This window comes from Mixophyes fleayi, chromosome 6 (genome assembly GCF_038048845.1).
Source record: "Mixophyes fleayi isolate aMixFle1 chromosome 6, aMixFle1.hap1, whole genome shotgun sequence".
Classification (NCBI taxonomy): Eukaryota; Metazoa; Chordata; class Amphibia; order Anura; family Limnodynastidae; genus Mixophyes; species Mixophyes fleayi.
The window spans coordinates 172210750-172230587 of record NC_134407.1 but is presented as its reverse complement, the minus strand read 5'-3'; the positions used below and the strand labels follow the sequence as shown (position 1 = coordinate 172230587).

The 19838-nt window shown below is 40.3% G+C and overlaps 1 protein-coding gene across 3 annotated transcripts in view; it reads right to left on the bottom strand.

The window, feature by feature from the left end:
- The window catches only part of ITGA3 (integrin subunit alpha 3), a 63709-nt gene extending 47359 nt beyond the window's left edge, over positions 1 to 16350 (bottom strand). For 2 of the 3 annotated variants that reach the window (XM_075177230.1, XM_075177232.1), the window contains exon 1: positions 15650 to 16350. In XM_075177230.1, the coding sequence (XP_075033331.1) occupies positions 15650 to 15813 (164 nt within the window). In that variant the 5' untranslated portion in view covers positions 15814 to 16350. The remainder of the gene's footprint in view (positions 1 to 15649) is intronic. The other variant, XM_075177231.1, reaches the window with a different exon arrangement.
- Between the last annotated feature and the right edge of the window lie 3488 nt (positions 16351 to 19838).

The window sequence follows — 19838 nt, the reverse complement described above, 5'->3', positions numbered from 1 at the left end:
TTTGCCTTAAAACACCTTTTGCTGTCCTGGGACTAATGATGCAGGTGATTTGCTGGTAGTAATTACATGATATTCTGCAGTACAATTAGGACCACTTCACTAGAGCTTAATAGGTCAATGGTCCGATTGGTGGGTAACGGTAAGAGACTTTCCGGTGACTAAGCAGAGACTACCTGCCTGGAATGCCTGGGGTGATTCAGAGGAAGCTGAAGATAACACTCCCCACACCACACCCTAAATGACACATAGCCGGCAGTGCCAACATTCATTCATGCAAACAAGCTTCAGCACAATGACGAGCACAGTCAGGGCACATGGGTGCTATGCCAAGCTTCAATGACATGCAACACTACAATAAGAAACCAATACACAGAGCAGGCAGGGACAACCCCACTGCGCACACTATACTACGTCAAAACTGGCAGGTACATATTGCATGCAAATATAGCATTGCCAGCCTTATGAATGGCATGTATAAACAACTAATGGGTGCCAAGCCACACTTAAATAATTACAACAACATGATAGCAATGCAGAAAGCAAGACCATTAATCCCCATTAAATAAAATATGACATATATACAAGTACTATCCAGTGCTTTATACTGCTTTACACCTAGATAACAGTACAGACAGATGATAAACTGTGTAGGCACAGATCTCCACTCACACTTCTACCGTCTTGGCTATTAGAATTTCTAACACAAAATAATTTTCAATGGTATAAAAGAGCATGTGTACCAGTGCTTGAAGTGGAAATTTGGAAGTGACTGAATGGAAATTTAGATGTGGTGGTATGAAAAATGGGAATGTAAGTGAATGGAATGTGATAGTTCTACAATGAATTCAGTAAGAGAAGTGGGGGTATGGCATATCACTATATACAACCCCACTTTCACCACTGATTTGTACAACAAAATCTATTTAGTGTGTTACAAATCTATGCCAAAAAATCAACTGTGTGTTAAAAAATAGATAGTGTAATAAAAAAAATTGTGGCGTTGTTGATGAAATTTAGTGGCACAAAATCTAATTTACAAAATTGATTTTGTATCAGAAAACACAAATTTATATTATATGATTACTTTACATTACACCAAATATCAATTTCAAAAATGAAATTAAATTCACAAACCAGTTAAAATATTGGATTTTAAGCAGGTCTGGATTTATGGATAAGCCACATAGAGAATAGCTGGGCCTATCCTATATATAAACCAGTGCCATAACTAGGACTGTGGGAGGGGGTTAAACCACCTGGTGGCAAAGCTGAAAGTGGATGTGGTGCAGGGAAATTAATATTTTAGGTTAACTTTGTTACAGTGGAGTGCAAGAGGGTGTCAGGTCTTTCTTACCCCAGACCCCAAAACTCTCTCTGATATAAACCATGCTTCACAACTTGCTTCTAGTAGCTATGAACAGAGGTGGTTGGGTTTCGAGTTTATGATAAGTGGGCAACATATGATGACCTGAATTTGTGGCATCACACCGCTGCCCACTTGTTCTCTCAGGTTACGAGACTCGATGGCACAATCATGTCATATCCCTGCCCACCTTAAGGCAGGTAAGGCATTTCCACGGTAGATTTGGTCTCACCCTAATCCAGGAGTTTTGCTAACATTCCAGGTGAGTAGGTAACTATTATATACACCTGCCAATATACAAAAAAATCCCACAATGATTTTTTAATATTACTGGTAGAATATTCTTCTTACTTGGATTTCTAATATACAGATTATCAGGGCCATGGATCTCTATGTGACAGGCAAGAGGAGGGGGAGATGCAACAGTACCTATGGAGGCAATAATGTTTACACATGATGCACATTTGCATAGTAAAAATGACAGGTATGCAGCATGTGTATGTATTATTACAGTGCAGCCATGCGGCATGTGTGTTTTTTATTCCATGTTTTAAATGATTGATCTGGCAAACCTAACAGTATCCAGAATCTTCAGAAAATTGTAGAATAAGATGGAGTTATGGGAGAATGACTTAATACATGATTATAGAATTCTCAAATATCACCATGCTGATCTCTTTAAATTTCTTTGATAATTGTGGGATTATTGAGGTCACTTTCCAGAAATTGGAGGATAAGGGGACAAATTGCAGGAACCAATCAAAAGCCTATTTATCAAACATTTATTTGTACAAGTACCTCCGTGATACCAGTTCAGTTAAAGCCATCTTTGGATGGTGAAAGAGAAACTGAAGAAAAATCTTTATTGATGCAATAAATAATTTTATTCAGGCTGGAATATAAATATGTAATATAAAATACAATTTGCATGTAATAACTGATGGCTGGTGAAAACAGGTGTTTTCACTCTTAACAGGGCTTGCTATTGATGAGCTAGACACATGAAAGGATTCTGCCAGCGGTAAGTTTCACTGGCTTTCGCTTATTTAAAGTATTGTTGTGCATGCACAACTAAGGAAACTGGCGCGGTGAAACGGTAAGTTATCTCTTACTGTCCAGTATCGCGGGGACAGATGCGATACTCAGCTGCCTCACCAATGTTTCTTTGATAAATGGCGGTGATACTAGACTTAAAAAAATCACTCACCGCCAAAATCAGGGACATAGTGATAAATTTATGAGCAAACCCGATTATGTAATGATGTGTGAATAAGATTTAGGCAGGACAATCCCACTGCTGTTGCCGGGACGCAATATTACTGGTGAGGCATCGTTTGGGAGTGGGCTTTTAGTGAGTCCTTGAAGCGCTGGATGGCGCGCTGCTGATTTCCTCCATGTTTCGCACAATGCACAGACTTCCTCAGGGGACATATGACTGGCCCACCAGTGAAGTTTGATTCCCAGCTACATCTTCATTAGAAGAAACAACAACCTCAGCATATATGTAAATGAGAGATATTGCATTACTTCTTGTCTAAGGACCACACTGATACAAAATGTTTTCTCTTTATTTGCATCACATTGAACAAATAAATGTACCTATCCATAACTAGATCTTATTTGAACTCTTATTCTAAGGCTGGGTACACATTACAGGTTTTTCACCCGATTACCATGCCAATCACACGATAAACTGTTAGGTCCGACATCGCATTAGTGAGTACGCTCCAACGAACATGTCTTATCATACCAAAGCATAGTATCGTTTGATTTGGCTTTTATAAACTGACTAAAAATCTCTATAAACAATGGAACAATGTTGTGTCAGTTCTGCAGTGTGTATGCACTCACAGCCAGCAGTGTAAGTCTCCATAGAGTTTACAGAGCCAGGATCTTTTCAGCCGATGGTTATGACAGATGAAGAGCACAGATCTGAAGGTAAATCTTGTAAAAGTGTATAGTGTGTACACATGAACCAGCATGCTGATCGGGACTTTCAGTCATTGGTAAAATCGTTAACGATATCACACCGGGAGAGATTTTCTGTATTGTGTACCCAGCATAAGATAATGAAAGTCTCTTACTGAGGGTAGGTACACACTGGAGGTCCCAGAAGCTAACGAAATTCATTATGACATGTGGATAGCTATAACAAGGCGGTTAATCAGTGTGACAGGAATGAATGAATGCATATTATACTGTCATTCTCTAAACGATTAGAGGACCGGATGAAGTGCACAGATCTGCAGGTAAATCATGTGTAGTGTGTATCCATGAATCGTCCGACCGGTCGGACCTTCAGTCATAGGTACAATCGTTGTAGATAACAGATAAGTCAGAAAATTCTCCAGTATGTACCCAGCCTAAAGACTTAAGCAATCATTGCTTGTTACAGCTGTCCTCAGGTATTTTTTTTATCTGTGCATGTATTTATAACTTGATTTTAAGCTGATAGCGTTACCTTAAGTTCATTGTATTCAAATTATGAAATGTGGTTCTTCCAGAATGTGGCTCTCTTTAATACACCAAAGGTCTATTTATGACCCATCGCATATTGCTCATGTTAATTATAATTTCTTATCTCAATGATAAGAAACTAATTAGAGTGACAATTTATTAAAATTAATTAGACGGAACAGTGGCTTCAATAGGAGCCTGTCCTGGCAAATAATCTATAGTACAAGCAGGGCCGGATTAACCCAGAGGTCTAACTGGGCTACAGCCCAGGGGCCTCGGACATCCAGGGGGCCCTTGACAGAGTTTAGCAGAATTATTTATCGGGACAGGGGCGGGGGCGCCCCCGGCCCGATCAATGCTGAGCTCTGTCACTGCAGTCCTCCTTCACCGGCACTCAGTAATCTCCTTACTGAGGAGATCTCGCGAGAGTGTCACGAGATCTCCTCAGTAAGCAGATTACAGCGCGCTGCGGAAGGAGGACTGCAGTGACAGGAGAAGGTAAGCGCTTGGGGGGGGGGGGGGGGCGGTCAGCTAACAGGGGGGCCAGTCTGCTAACGGGGGGGCCTCACGGGGGAATGGGGGCCCCCTTAGCCCAGGGGCCTCCATTCCGTTAATCCGGCCCTGAATACAAGCATAATATGCGATGATGATAAGCACGAAACCTGCAAGCAAAGGATCCAAAGACCTCTCTCTTGCGATGCTCTCCCCATAGGATAGAATGGCGTTAGCTGAAGGGGTCAATAAACAGGGCATAATCACACTCCCCATAGACACCTATGAGGACTGGATTAGCAATGGTTGGGACCACAGCAGAAATCAGAGATATCTACTGCGATCCTACGATAATAAATAGCCTTGTTACTTGGTAATGTGATAATCTGCCGAAAACTGCAGTTTTCAAGGGATTTATACCTCTTCGGAGGTTCATAAATAGGCCCCCAATTCAAAAGCCAACCTATTTTCACACTTAGGGGCATATTCAATTGTCGGCGGAACCGGTAACAGTGCGCGGAAAAAAACGTTATTACGGTAGTTTTCTCACTGGAGCTGCGAGCTGAAATCCAGCGAGACAACTACCGTAATAACGTTTTTTACATGCACTATTACCGTAATAACGATAATAGTGTGCACGCCACGAGATTTTCGCCGTTTCCGCCGACGATTGAATATGCCCCTAAGAAAAAAAAAAGTTTATAAAAAAAGAAAAACAAAATGTATAAAATATTTATAAAAAAATATTCATCTAAAAATATTTACCTTAGGAAAATGCTTTATTTAAATAATAAAGCATTGTTTCATTTCATTATTTTCTGCTATCGCCATCCTGAGGTGGTAAGCATATAACAGGGCACTACAGTCAGACGTAGACAGTAGAACCACAATATGTACCCAAAGTATAAATGCACCACTGGCAAAAAGCAGTAGTAACCTGCAGTACTCCCCAATGCACACAAATATCTGAAGCACATTTATATTACAAACTCACAATGACCTCTGAAATTAAGATAAGTGAGCTGAGTGAAGTCTAACAATGTCGTCAGTGACCGCTCCAACCTCCCCCTTTCATTACATGTTCCAGCAGGAGAAGAGTAGACAGGAGCTGCAGGCTACAGAGACAGCCGTAGGACTGGGGGGAGGGGGGATATACAGTGACTGTTTGCAAGCAATACGGATGCTAAATACATATGTAAAGATTATTCTAAGGTAATCAGCATATATAACACAATATGCAACAAGTCAGAGTCAGAGTGATCTGATCACACACAAACGTCACTGTGTGTGCTACAAGTGCTACATGTGAACAAGGCCTAATGGGTACTGGTTCTAGGAGAATATTATAACCATTGTATGTCATACTTGCCAACCTTTGCATAGTTAATTCCGGGAGATCTCGGGCAGGGGGCGTGGTTGGAGGGCGGAAGGGGGCGGAGCGCTGCAAATCGCGTCATTTTGGGCCCGGGGGGGCGGGGCCACAATGATGCGATTCACTTCGAATTGCGTCATTATGGCAAGTAAATTCAAGTATGCGGGATACTTGCCTGCTCTCCTGGGAGTCCGGGAGACCTACCCGGATGTAGTGAGTCTCCCGGACATTCCGGGAGAGTTTGCAATTATGGTGTATGTGGAGTGTTGTGTATTGTTTCCAATGCCTGCAATTATTACTAAGCAGCATACATCCATGCTAATATCATAGCAGACATAACATATATGCATTTCATATGTGCTGAGATTTAAATAGCTGACTGGGCAACATTACCCGGTTACCCACTTTTGTAAGTTGCCAGTCTTCAGATGGCTAAACCTATAGACTGCCAACAACTGTCACTGGAGGAATATATAAAAGTCACATGGTGCCAGGGATTTGTGTATAAAAACAGATAATGATTTTTTTTAATTCACAGCTCTGCCCTGCTAAGATAATCAATAGGAACTCTGCAGGAGACTCTTCAGCTATGGGAAGGTGTGTTTGACCTTTCCAGTAACAATAACCAGGAAAAACCCAGCTACATTTCACAGGATTGTAAGTTAACATAAAAAACAAGACATGGCATTCACAGATATACAAGTACAAGCCCCCTTGATATGGACAAATCCTGATTTATTTGAAATTGAATGTTCCTCAATTAGGTTACCGAGTGCCAGTAATCATGTGTTGCTATTTATAACTATTATTTACAATTATTTATAACTTCTGTGTACACTTATCTTTACAGATACTTTGCATAGTAAATATGTGCTGTTAGAGTGTCTTTAAACTGGTTTGTGTGTTCTCCCCGTGATTGCATGGGATTCCTCCGGGTGTTCCCGTTTCCTCCCACAGTCCAATAACATAATGGTAGGTTAATTCTAACAAAATTAACCCTAGTTCTTGTGTGTATGTGTGGCAGGGATTTTAGATTGTAAGCTTCAATCGAGCAGGGACTGATGTGTAATATGATCAGTACTTATAAATAAATTATAATAAATAATGTATACATGCTTACTTTCCTGGAATGAATGCATTATTGAAGTGGGCATAGGCAGGGCTGCCTGACGCATTTCATGTCATCGTAGCCCCGCCCACTGCCGCGAATCGCAGCATTACACAGTAGGGGACGGAGCGATGGAGTCACAATAGCGCCACCATGTCCCCTCTCCCCGTGTTTGCGTGGGTTTCCTCCGGGTGCTCCGGTTTCCTCCCACACGCCAAAAACATACTAGTAGGTTAATTGGCTGCTATTAAATTGCCCTTGGTCTCTGTGTGTGTAGGTGTTAGGTGTATGTTAGGGGATTTAGACTGTAAGCTCCAATGGGGCAGGGACTGAAGTGAGTTCTCTGTACATCGCTGCGGGATTAGTGACGCTATATAGTTGATGATGATGACGATGATGATGTCCTCTCCTGCATTTGCCACCTTACCTCCCCTCCAATTTTTTAAGTAGTTCTGAATTCATATACTTCACATGTGTTTCCTATACACTCCACCATACAGGGAATGCACGCTAGAAATTAATTGCACAAAAATATTTTTAAATGGGCTACTGCATGTCCCAAAATACTGTCAAAGTGTGAGGGTTCATACAGCAATAAGTGTTTTAAGATCATTTGTATCAGAAAATGAACATTGGTAAAGGTTTTTTTTTCAATTAACGCATGAAAAGTATATTTTTTAATATTTAAAGTGTACCTAGCACCTACTCAGATTCGCAGTCACTAGTGACACCACTGAGGATTGTACTTTAAGTACCACTCTGCAGTCTTGTGAAATTTTGATATGCATCTATCATTATTTACATCAGCCATATATAAAAGATGCTGCACATTCCCTAGATTTGAGCCCAGTTAAATGACTGTATAAAGTCTGCATCTGATGAGTGGTTAGTACAGTTTCATATTTTGCTGCATACCTTCAGCTAGCCCGGCTTTTATTTGCATCGTCACTAATTTCAGACCATAAAGAGGTGTGGCCAATAGTAATAGACCATGACTTTGCAAAATAGGGGTGCAGTTTGATCTGGTAAGAGCGTAGCTTGGCAGATTGGGGGTTTAGTCTTATTTGGCCACAACTTTTCAAATGATAAGAAATATTAAATTAAATTACTGGCTGTACAACCTTGGAGTAGGCACAGCTCACACGTTCACATTCCCTAATGTAGAATGGAAATAATGAGTTAAGAGGAAATAACTTGTACTAAAGTAACTTGTTAACTTAACTGGTTCCAAGAAAACAATCATTGCAGGTGAACTATATAAATTTTTAAATTGAATCTCTACTATAGTTGTGACATGAACAGAACAGTAACTTAAAAATTAGCTAAAATCTTTTGTCCACTTTTCGCATTAGTGCTGTAGCTCGAGCCTACTGCAATCTCCTTGCAAATAAGTGGCGCCATCCACGTGGTACTAAAAATAACAGTAGCGGTGTTGTGTCCTCCAAGTGTCGGGAGGAGTGGAGCTCCATAGAACAATTCAAAAAGTGTTGAATGATCGATGTTAGTGGGGACAGTATGGAACTAGATGACTGCGACACTTGCCAAATCGGAAACCACCTTCTTCAACATGATTACTTTTTCCACTCTGCTATAAGAGACTCCTGGAAAAGCCCACAGTGTTGAGTGGGACCATGTCCTTTCTGCCACGAAGGAACAATTCCTAGTTAGGAAAAGACTCTGGGTTGACATCTCCTTAAAATATTGGGCCTATACACAATGTTGCAAAAATAAGATGTCGAGTTAAGTTGGCCAGGAACATGGGCGGTCAAACTGTATGACATCAGGACCAGATTGGGTTTGTTTGTGCCCAGGTCTATGGCCACAATATCTATCTGAATGATTATATGATTATCCTGCATCATCTGAGATAGCAGAGAATGTGGGCAGAAGTAAAGCTGGGTACACACTAATGCTACTGTTATCGCGCAGACCACACCATAAACAACCGTCTGGTCAGATATTGTATTAGTGTGTACGTTCCCACGATAATGTTTTTACAAAGCACATCGCTTAGTTTGATTTGTTTGTTTTTTTTAAATGTCCTAAAAATCACGATCAATGATGTCGAGCAAATGTGGAATTGTGTATGCCACAATTGTGTGACTAGCAGTGTAGGCAGATATCTGTAGAGTGTACAGAGTCACAATCATTTCAGGAGATGGTTATGAGATATGCAGTTCTCAGGGGCAAACGCAGGATTTTTAAGGGGGGGTTTCCAAATAGTTGAATTTTGAACAAAGCAAAAATACAACTTAAAAAATAAAGCGCCACAATAAGATAACAGCATTGATAACACACATTAAAACTAGCAATGATACTCCACATTAAAACTAACAATGAAACCGCACATCAAAATAGCATTGATAACACACACTAAAACTAGCAATGATACTCCACATTAAAACTAACACTGATACCGCACATCAAAATAGCATTGATAACACACATTAAAACTAGCAATGATACTCCACATTAAGGGGCATATTCGATTGTTAGCGAGTTTGCTGAAATACTCGCGCTCCAAAAATATTACCGTTAATACGGTAATTTACGCGCTGGATTTCAGCTCGCAGCTCAGGGAGCCGCGAGCTGAAATTCAGTGAGACATTACCGTATTAACGGTAATATTTTTGGAGCGCGAGTATTTCAGCGAACTCGCTAACAATCGAATATGCCCCTAAAACTAACACTGATACCGCACATCAAAATAGCATAACACACATTAAAAATAACATTGCTAATGTACATGAAAAAAACGAACAAAAAAAATAAATAACAAACATTTATAACATGACACAAGTTTGGACTATATATATATATATATATATATATATATATATATATATATATATATATATATATATATTTGTAATTGGGTTACAAGGTGAAATCAGATACTGGCCACAATCAATCTGATGTAGTTCTTTTTATTTGTGACCAAAGACTCCATTTCTGGGCAGCCTGCAGGGTATGCAGAGCTGTGTTATTGTATATAAATATTGTATTATAGGATTAAAAAAGTAGAGGAATCCTCTACTTTTTTAATCCTATAATACAATATTTATATACAATAACACAGCTCTGCATACCCTGCAGGCTGCCCAGAAATGGAGTCTTTGGTCTTTTAATAAAACAGTACATCATATTGATTGTGGCCAGTATCATAAAATCTTTTATTATTTATCAATGGAGATTGCCCGTGCCCCAGGGAAGCCAGGATGGGTGATGCTGGGTATTCAAGGGAGGAGCTGCTGCGCTCGCGCATGCTCAGCAGCTCCTTCTTGCGAACGTGAGTAATACAGCAGCCGCGGCGCTGTGACAGAAGCGTTGCGGCGGGGCTGTAATAGAAAAAATGTTTTGCATGTTTAAAAACATGCTTTTGCCAGCTGTGATCCGCGGAGGAGGTGGGGGGGGGGGTTTCTGGAGACTAAGAAACCCCCCCTGCGTGCGCCCCTGGTTCTCAGATCTGGCAGTAAATCCTGTAGGTGTGTACACATGAAGCTGCATGATCATCGGGACTTTCAGTCGTTGGTGAAATCGTTACAGAAATCGCATCTGCAGTAATTTCCTGTAGTGTGTACCCAGCTTTATGATATTCTTTCAATATATATTCTATAAACCTTCTATTGTCTAACAAGGCAGTAAAATTGTGATTGAGGGGGTCCCCAGTGAGAGAACTACAGCTTTACAAGATAAGCACAACAGTGAACAACAATAACAACAACAATAAGACAGTAAATGGAATCAGTAGTGCAAAATCGTATCAAAATGAAAATATACATATATAATCTCATTACATAAATGTGTCAACATAAAAAAAATTACACATATTTGTGGTTTTATACTGTCATGTCATAAGCAACCATTAAAGGAATACAATATCCAAGGAGTATTTTCAATATATATAATATAATTATTTAAAATTAAAAATAGCAGTTGCCAGGTAGCCAGTGTTCTTAAACAGTGAACGCTGGCTCCTAACTCCTACTAAAAAGATTATATACTGGTTCCTGACTCCTACATTATTTTATACAACCCTGGACTACCAGGACAAGGTGGAATTTGCTGCCCAAGAACAGATCTGGGTCTTTGTACACAATATAGGAGCGAGGGAGCTAGTTTTGTGGTACTGTGTAATTTAACACTCTGGCACAACCGAGATTGTGAATGAGTCTTACAAGCTGTACAGAGGATAGAATTCACTTGATTTCCATTTACACATAGAGTGGAGTGCAGGTTTTTACTCGTCCACTGGAATTTTTGACTCATCTGAAACTACTGGTAAAAGTTGCAAACATTCTATAACAAACATGGATAATTAAGTCAGATTCACTTTTTAATCCTCTTTGAAATATCAATTAGACAAATGCAAGAAGCAGTATTTATTTCTACAAGTGCATAGAAGCAATGGTGCTTGATCTTCTTAGAAGTACAATGTATTCTGGCACTGCTGTTCACAAGGAACAGCACGCAGCAGCCGGAAGCCTCATTCTGTACATGATGTGGCCTCTCTGGCATTATTTTCTACTGCTGGAGGGGCGAATGAATGAATTCTGCCCCTCCAGGCTACAGATTTGCAAAAGAAATGAGGTATGTGCAGCAGGGAGGTGCTCTGAGCACTGAAAGAATCCATGGAATGTGTAATAGGAAGTTGGGCTTAGACACACACACCTATACACATACTACATGCTCCACACCCATACTGATACAGGTAAACATAGAAGAGGAAACTTTCTACCTTTGTACTGGACACATGGGACGTACAACTCTTTATGACGGCTCAAAACAAATTAATGGGTATACGCATTAAAAATGTGTTATATTTATAATCTTTAACCTATACTCATAATTTACCTGTAAACTTTGATTCTTTAGTCACAGATATTTTTGAAACACAGTACAATGCTATCAGAACCATATAAGCTTATCTGCTATCTGCTGCCTGCAGCCTTGTGCATAGCTGCAGACAAGTTGCAGGGACACTTTCTAGTGCATTTAACCATATCCCAGGCGGCGCAGTTTAGATTGATCATGGTGCACTATAACACCCATAACTCCAAACTACCATGCTTTACACTGGACAGTCCTGATTTTAGGGGACTTGACCGGCTGTCTTGATTGCCGGGACTGTTGGGAGGTGTGTCCCGCTCATTGCGCCAAGAGGGTGTATTGCGCACTGGCGTGCTAGACAATGCAAGGGGTCTTTTAAGGGGAGGAAGTTTGGGGGCAGCCTGGAGCTACAGAAGCACTAGGTACACGCTTAGGGGACGTGACACTGCATCAAAATTAGCAGGATCAAGCCCTCTTCTGCTCTGGGCATACACACTTCCCAATTTACACATTTACAATGTTGGGAAGTACGCATTAATTATGACAAGTTCAATTAACATAGTTTTAATGTATTTTTTTATTTTAAATGCACATATTTAATGGATGTTAAATACAAGGCCCAAAGAAAGAGATAGTGAGGACTGTAACTTATATACTGGAAAGATGAATTGCAATATATAGTTGGTCAATATAGAAAGATAGGGACAAACATTTAAAGGGAAGATTCTTTAAAAACTGGGACTATCCCTAGATATTGTATTATTTATTATATGTAAGGACCAGTTGCTCTATTTCATCATGCCCTACTGTACACATTATCATTGTGCAAGGGCCAATATTTTAGGTTTATAGCAAAAGGCAAATAGTCATTAGATAGAAGCTCAAAATTTAAAAACAAAGAGTTATAAAATAATAAGGATCGTGCACACGATGAAGACAACTGCATCAATGGTGCATTAAAGGGTTACATCATTTTTTTAATCAGCGCAAATTTAAAAATCACTTTGTTATTTGGTTTTAATTTAATTATAAAAGGAGAGCCCATTTTACAGTTTGATTTACTTTGTGCCATCATTTAATGATTTAGTACCATTTACTTATTGCACAGCAGAGTATAAAATGATGGTGTTTTGTAAATATTGGATATCATCATTATTAAACGTTCTCTTTATGTAGATATTTTTTACGTCAGGTGATCATTGGTACCATCTCACTGCATCATACATCAGTTCCCCACTGAATACTCCTGTGCTAAGCCCCACGCCCACCGCTGCTGAACCAAAGAGGAAGAGATCAGCTATTCTCTGGCAAATTTTTAACTCTGTGCGCCACAATGTAGGGCTATCCACTCAAGTTTAATTTAAAAAAAAAAGAGTTAGGAGAGGGGTCCTGACATTAGGGTGTGCCCTGGCACACCCCATGCTCACACGTATGTCATCTATATACCGTTCCAGTGTGCTAATGCAGCATGCCTAGAGGCAGATGATGTCATTAGCACACTCTGTCAGACAAGCGTGTGCCACTTGTCTAAAGGATAGGCCAGGCAGGTATTGTACAGTTTTTATTCCAGGGAGAATACATTTACAATATTAATATCTGGAGGCGGTGTGAAATGTTCAGTGATGTCATCAGTATTGAGTTCTCCTCCTACACGCATGAAACCACATATTCCTGCAATTTGTGAAACCGCAGAGGCCCACTGGCAAATAGGATATACTGAGGGGCCCCAACCATTATCAAATATATGGGAAGAAATCAGAGGTCACAGAGGACAGGAATCTGCCAATAGGCCAGAGGTAGAGTAGCTGGAGTAAAATAAAATTATTCCTTTAAGAAAAAGTTATACTCTGTAATTATAAAAATTGGTTCCAGTGAACTGAACTATGTTAATTTTTAAAGGGGTTCACGGCTTAATTTATTTTAATTTTCCTTTCCCACCTCCATTTCTAGAGTAGCTTTTTCAATAGTAAAGCACTAGCTATACTCACCTTATATGTACCATACTGTGCTAACTATTATCACTAATACTCTGCACTGCTCCAAAGTCCTTGCTGTAAGATGTTATACAAGATATAGCCGTTTGACACGGGTTGACCTACCAGATAACTTTAAGCAGGCCACAGCCTGTATGAGTGCACAGACAGGACGAGAGTGGTCAGCTTACAAACATGCTAAATGATCCTATCAGTTTTGAAAATAACTGAGCCACAGACAAGAAGAATGTTTTTTGTGAATTTAGTAAAAGAGTGTACCCATTAGCATCAATGCTGTGGAGTATTCTTTTCCATTGTCTGTTGGGCATATAGTCAGATTCTATATAGTACAATACTAGAGGAGCACTTCACTATTATATCAGTGACTAGTAGTAGTCTAAATATATTTTACAATCTGAAATCTGCCTATCTGCTGGAGGGTGAGTGAATGAATTCTGCCCCTCACGCTACTGATATGCAAAGAAACCTGGGGAAGTGCCTTGGCATTCAATTTGAACACCGCAGACCACAAGGACCAGAAACAAACTGAATGACCTGGCCCTATCAACAAGCCCTTGGTCTGTCACTGACAGCCAACAGGGCATCCGGCCAGTACCATGTGGCATGAAGTGACAGTACTTCTGTCTGAATCGATGTTAGAAAGATGCGGTTTTACATTCATGGCAGGCCAATAGGGGCACAAAAAGAGGGCTTTGCCTATCTTTACCCAAAATTCCTAGTACTGTTTAATACCTCACTCTTTTTAGTATTGAAGTTGGTTGTTATAAACGATCTATGACAATGTAATACATTTGTTTGTAATAAAGTTGTTACTCCACTGCTAGTTAAGTAAAACAAAGCTACTGATGACTCTATTTTATTTCACTTCCATGTCTTATTTTAGTTTTCCTGTAAATTCACACTAGGTTAATTCAAAAGAATTTGTGTGCTATTTGTGAAGCAAGGCAAGTTCTGTGAGGTGAATGTATAGACCTCAGCATTGCACTGCTGTTTCAGTGTGTGCTATGATAGTGTACTTTAGTATTTGCACACCCCGCCCTGCAGGGATTATAAACTTTCTTATCTGCAGGTGTGAGGAACAAAAGGGAAGAAAGTAAGGTCTTTTAGTTGTTCAGCAAAATATTGCTCCTATATGCCCAGGGACCTGCAGTGTGTTGCAGGTTAACCCCTTCCTGTCAGCATCTCATTTCCCTGTTGTTGTAGAAACATGGCAGCTCAACTCTTACAGGACAGCACAGAATATTAATCTCCCAACAATGTCTCCTTATCATAAATCAGTACATTACCATCGATCCTTTCACGTCTTCTAGGGAGCAGTTTACCCAGAAATTGGCCAATTGTCTGTTTCAAGTGTGTAATTCTTACTCCATTTACTCTTTAATGTCCCTCGCCTCTAGATATCATACTTGTATTAATCAATCCACAGACATAGACTACACAAAGATCTGCCTCAATAATTATCACAGTATAATTCCCCCCCCCTAAATTATAGCAATGTATTACATTTTCCTATGGCTGCACATCTCTCAGACTATAATGACAGCATATGGTTCTCCTTGTACTATAAACTGATGTTCTGTTCCAAGTTTACTGACAAGATTCCAATTACCCCTCAAATATTACTTATCATTTAGACTTTAAACAGATTACTCACAATTAACTATAATTAACATATTGCACATACTCTTTATTATGTTACATTATAGTGCACATATCCAAATCAGTACTACTGTAACAGACCACATACATCATATTATGTGCGGTCATATATATTTAAACCCAGTCATGGTATCCACATGTACCCCTACCTACATAATCCTAGCATGTATCTCTGACCCCCTTTTATACATAAACTCAATGTAAGGTAGTTATTCAGGTATACTTCTTAACCCCCAATTACACACTTCTGTATTGGATGCCATAATACTCACATGTACCTATGCCCCTGTATCACTGATGTAGAAATACTAAATACTCACAGGTACTTCAGCTATATATTCGCACACACGTTCCCCACTTATAGAGATACTCACAGGTACCGCGTCTCCCCCTCACTCTGCTGGTGCATGGTCACTGAGAACCCGAACATCCCTCCTGGTACCCCCGCCTGCTTTATAACCGGGAGCTGGGTGTCCAGATTAAACCCGGAGCACGACAGGCATAGTCCTAAAATGAGAAAGACTGCACCCTGACCCATAATCACTGCCAGGCACTTCTATTCTCCACGACCCGGACACAACTCCTAATCCAACGATCGGTCCTGGTTCTGTCCCTGGTGCTGATCGGGAGAAATGGAGATGATCGGCTCTTCGTCCCAGTTCTGAACCTTCTGATCCCAGATTCACCCCCTGTCCCCAATCTTTAGTGTCTTATTTGTGTCCTAGATCTGATCTTGACGTCTTGATCCCAGTTGTGTCCACAGATCCTTGTTTTGACCGATGAATCCTAACAGGGAGCTAGTTTAAACCTGATCCCAATAGAATCCACTTAATCACATGCGTGAATAGGAAGTCTCTGGCCGGTGCTGATCTCTTCCTAGTGTAGATCCGTGTCACCTCCTGCAGTGTGAGACCTGTGTGATTGCCTTGTCCCACTCCTCCCTCTCAGACCCTCCTCCAGAACATGTACTGACTGCCTGTCCCACCCACATCACTGTCTACCCCTCTCACTCATTTCCTCCCCATCGAGATCTCTCTCTGTCACAAATTCACCTTCCCTGTCCCCCCTGTACATTCCCTTCCCATCTCACTCTCCTTTCTTCCGGTGAACTTCTCCCTTACACCCGGTACAGATCCCAGCAGGTCCCCTTAAAGGAGCCGCCCTCGCTGCACCTGCCTGTGCTTGGAATGTCTATTCTACAGGCTTTCCCACACTGCACATCTCAGTGGCCACACAACTCCCACAGCAATTACAAACACTCTAAACACTACACTGACTTACACTGTGTACACACAGCACTGTCGGTGACAAATATTACCCATAAGTACATCATACAGCAAATACAACTATATCAGCCCTGCACCCTCCCTCCAGTGCATTAGGCTACATACACTGCACTAGCCTCACCTCACACTCTATGACTCATATAACCATATAACTTTCACATATTTAAAAATGCAAATTATAAGTGTATTTATCAGTTATAATGTTTTCATAACCACCCCAAACTACCCTATATTGACTGAATTACCCCAATCCATTTCCTTCCAAAATTTCCTTTGCATCCGTATAAATCTGTATGAATACACTCTTCATTTACTCCCAATAGTGCCTGATTGTCTCTATATCCATTATAACACCTTTCTGTACAATAGTACTAGTTTTAGCGTTTTATGCTGTTTAAAGTTATGTACAGTGTTTTATCATCCTCATCATCATTTATTTATATAGCGCCAGCAGATTCCGTAGTGCTTTACAATTGGATATGTCTATTGAATATTTAATTGTATGTTTATTTTGCATTTTATCAGTAATTCAGATGGTCTGCAGTGAATAATGCACGCCTAGTATACGTGAAAGAGCAATTGGATTTTATGGAAGATATGCATACATTTGTTAATATTTTGTTTTTTTAATGATATGCTACTAATTGAAAGATATGCTTAGCAAAATGTAAAGTTTCAAGGGCATCACTAGAAATGACTGGGCCCCATAGCAACATTTTGATTGGTCTGACTTATGAACCACATAGGTGCAGAACAAAACCCTCTTTGGATGTGCTGTGCTCCTCTGTTTGCACAGGTGTGTTTAGATTTTCACCAGAGGACATTGGGTTTACTGAGCGCTGTGGATACATTTACAGAGGAGTAGACGTTTGTACTAGGTAATGGGAATAGTTAAGCGGGTTGACTCTAAACTGGTAAGAGTTTGGACTTTTGATGCGCCATTTATATTTTTACACAGTACACCGTACACTTCTTCAGGTTTTTACACCTCATTGCACATTTTGAGCATTGGTATTTTGTGGAGGCAACTCCTGAAAGAGGAAAGTAGGCGTGCATCTTGATGCCACTAGATTGATGGCGGTTTTAAAGATACAGGGCCTGATTCATTAAGGATCTTAACTTGAGAAACTTCTTATTTCAGTCTCCTGGACAAAACCATGTTACAATGCTAGGGGTGCAAATTACTATTCTATTTTGCACATAAGTTAAATACTGACTGTTTTTTTCATGTAGCACACAAATACTTGATAGCTTATTTGTACACTGAAATTTAAAGTTGATATTTGTGTGCTACATGAAAAAACAGTCAGTATTTAACTTATGTGCAAAACAGAATACTAATTTGCACCCCTTGCATTGTAACATGGTTTTGTCCAGGAGACTGAAATAAGAAGTTTCTCAAGTTAAGATTCTTAATGAATCAGGCTCCCATATTTTTTTTCTTTGCTCAGGGCTAACAGTGCTGCTGGGCCCCATAGAAGATACAAGGGCCGCTATTGCTATTATTACATCCTTGGCAAGTTTGCAGCCAAAGAGATTTTATTACAGGGTCATTTATGACAATTGAAAAAGGCTTGTGTTACCCAGAGTAGCAAATCAGATTTTTGCCTTCATAAGTAACCATTGCATCAGATAGTTTGTGCAACATATACCATTTATAGGGGCAGATTCCATTGTCCACGATGGTCCTAAAAGAATCACGGATGCACTTTTTTTCCGATATTACGGTAAAAAGTAACCCTGATTTTTGCTCGCACCTCTATGGGGCGCAAGCAAAAATCAACGTTACTTCTGTAAAAAATAAATAAATATATATATTACCTTAATTGAATCTGCCCCTTAGAATCCTGTGTCTAATGCCTTCATTGCAACAGTTACATATTGTAAGCTGAAACTGTAAGATTAGGGTGGAGCATACTTGCCTAGTCAAACAGAATGTTCGGGAGCATCACAAATTTTGGGAAGTTATCCCAGATCCGGCAGACTTCCCTCGTTAAGTGGGCAGGGTGGGGACTTGATGACGCCAACGCCTGCAAAGTGCATCTTCATGGCCCTACAGTAGTGGGTAGGGCTGCAATGACGCTATTTGCAGGGGATCACATCATCAAATCCCCTGCACTTGACACTTGGACGTTCTTTCCGGGATCCAAAGGTCTAAAGAGTAGTCAAATATCAGGTGGGGTGAACGAGACTGCAGCAGTGGAAGTTTCAAATATTGGATTTAGCTATATTATCACAGCAGCTTGGCTATCAACTTGTGTGTTGGAGCAGTTGGTGATCGAGAGTGAGCAGGGCAGGAGGTTGTGAATACATACTACTAGAAGTAGGAGGACGTGGGCATGGACAGGAGCGAGCGAGTGGTTCAGATGATAATAGTGGTTTCTGTAAAAATTTTCTGCTCCTATACATGAAATAATAAAAAAGGAAATATTAATTTTGAGATGTTACTGCTACAGTACAATAATAGAAAACATGTAAATTGCTCAATCAATTTATAACAAACAATTGTGTGAAGGGAAGGGGGTTATGTAGAACAAAAAACAGGGGATGGTATAGAGATGGACTAAGTAACCGTGGGCTGCAAGAATGCGTTTTGTTGAACTGCACATGTGCAGTATTATATCCAGCCTGGCATAGCCTGGTGCTGGTTGCTGCTTTTGCAGGGGGTCCCCATGTACTTTGTCCTCCTATATTAGCAGGCTATAAGCACTTGTGCTGGTTACTCTTGTAAGTGGGTGGAGGGTAGGCTTTAAAAAAAAATATATTATTTTTAATTAAATGGCAGTGCTGATCACCAAGTTGACGAAGACGACTGCTGTGTATTTACTCTGGCCGCATCAAGAAATATTACACAGTATTTTGCGTTGAACATATTTTAAGAATCTTGCAACTCAATATACACATGTAGGGCCTAATTCATCAAGGCATGTATCTGACGATTTTGTGCGTATCGTACACAAAATCACTCTGCATGCTCAGAAACGTCCGTAAACTCAGTCCTGTTCTGTGTGCCTGCGAGCGTAAACTACACTTAGTACAGTCTATGATTTCGAGGAGTGAACTGGGCGGGGAAGGGGTATTTTGCGGTAGTGAATTTACAGTAGGGGCGTGCCAAACTGAAGCTCATGCAGCCACGTCTGAATCAAGCTCTTGAGTGTCTGAAAGTTACTTGTGTTTCTGCCGTATCTCTTGCTCCAGCTAAATGGTTAGTCTAAGACCCGATCAGTAGTGATGACAATCTCCTATGCATGCTTTAACATGTGTTTGCAATCACAAG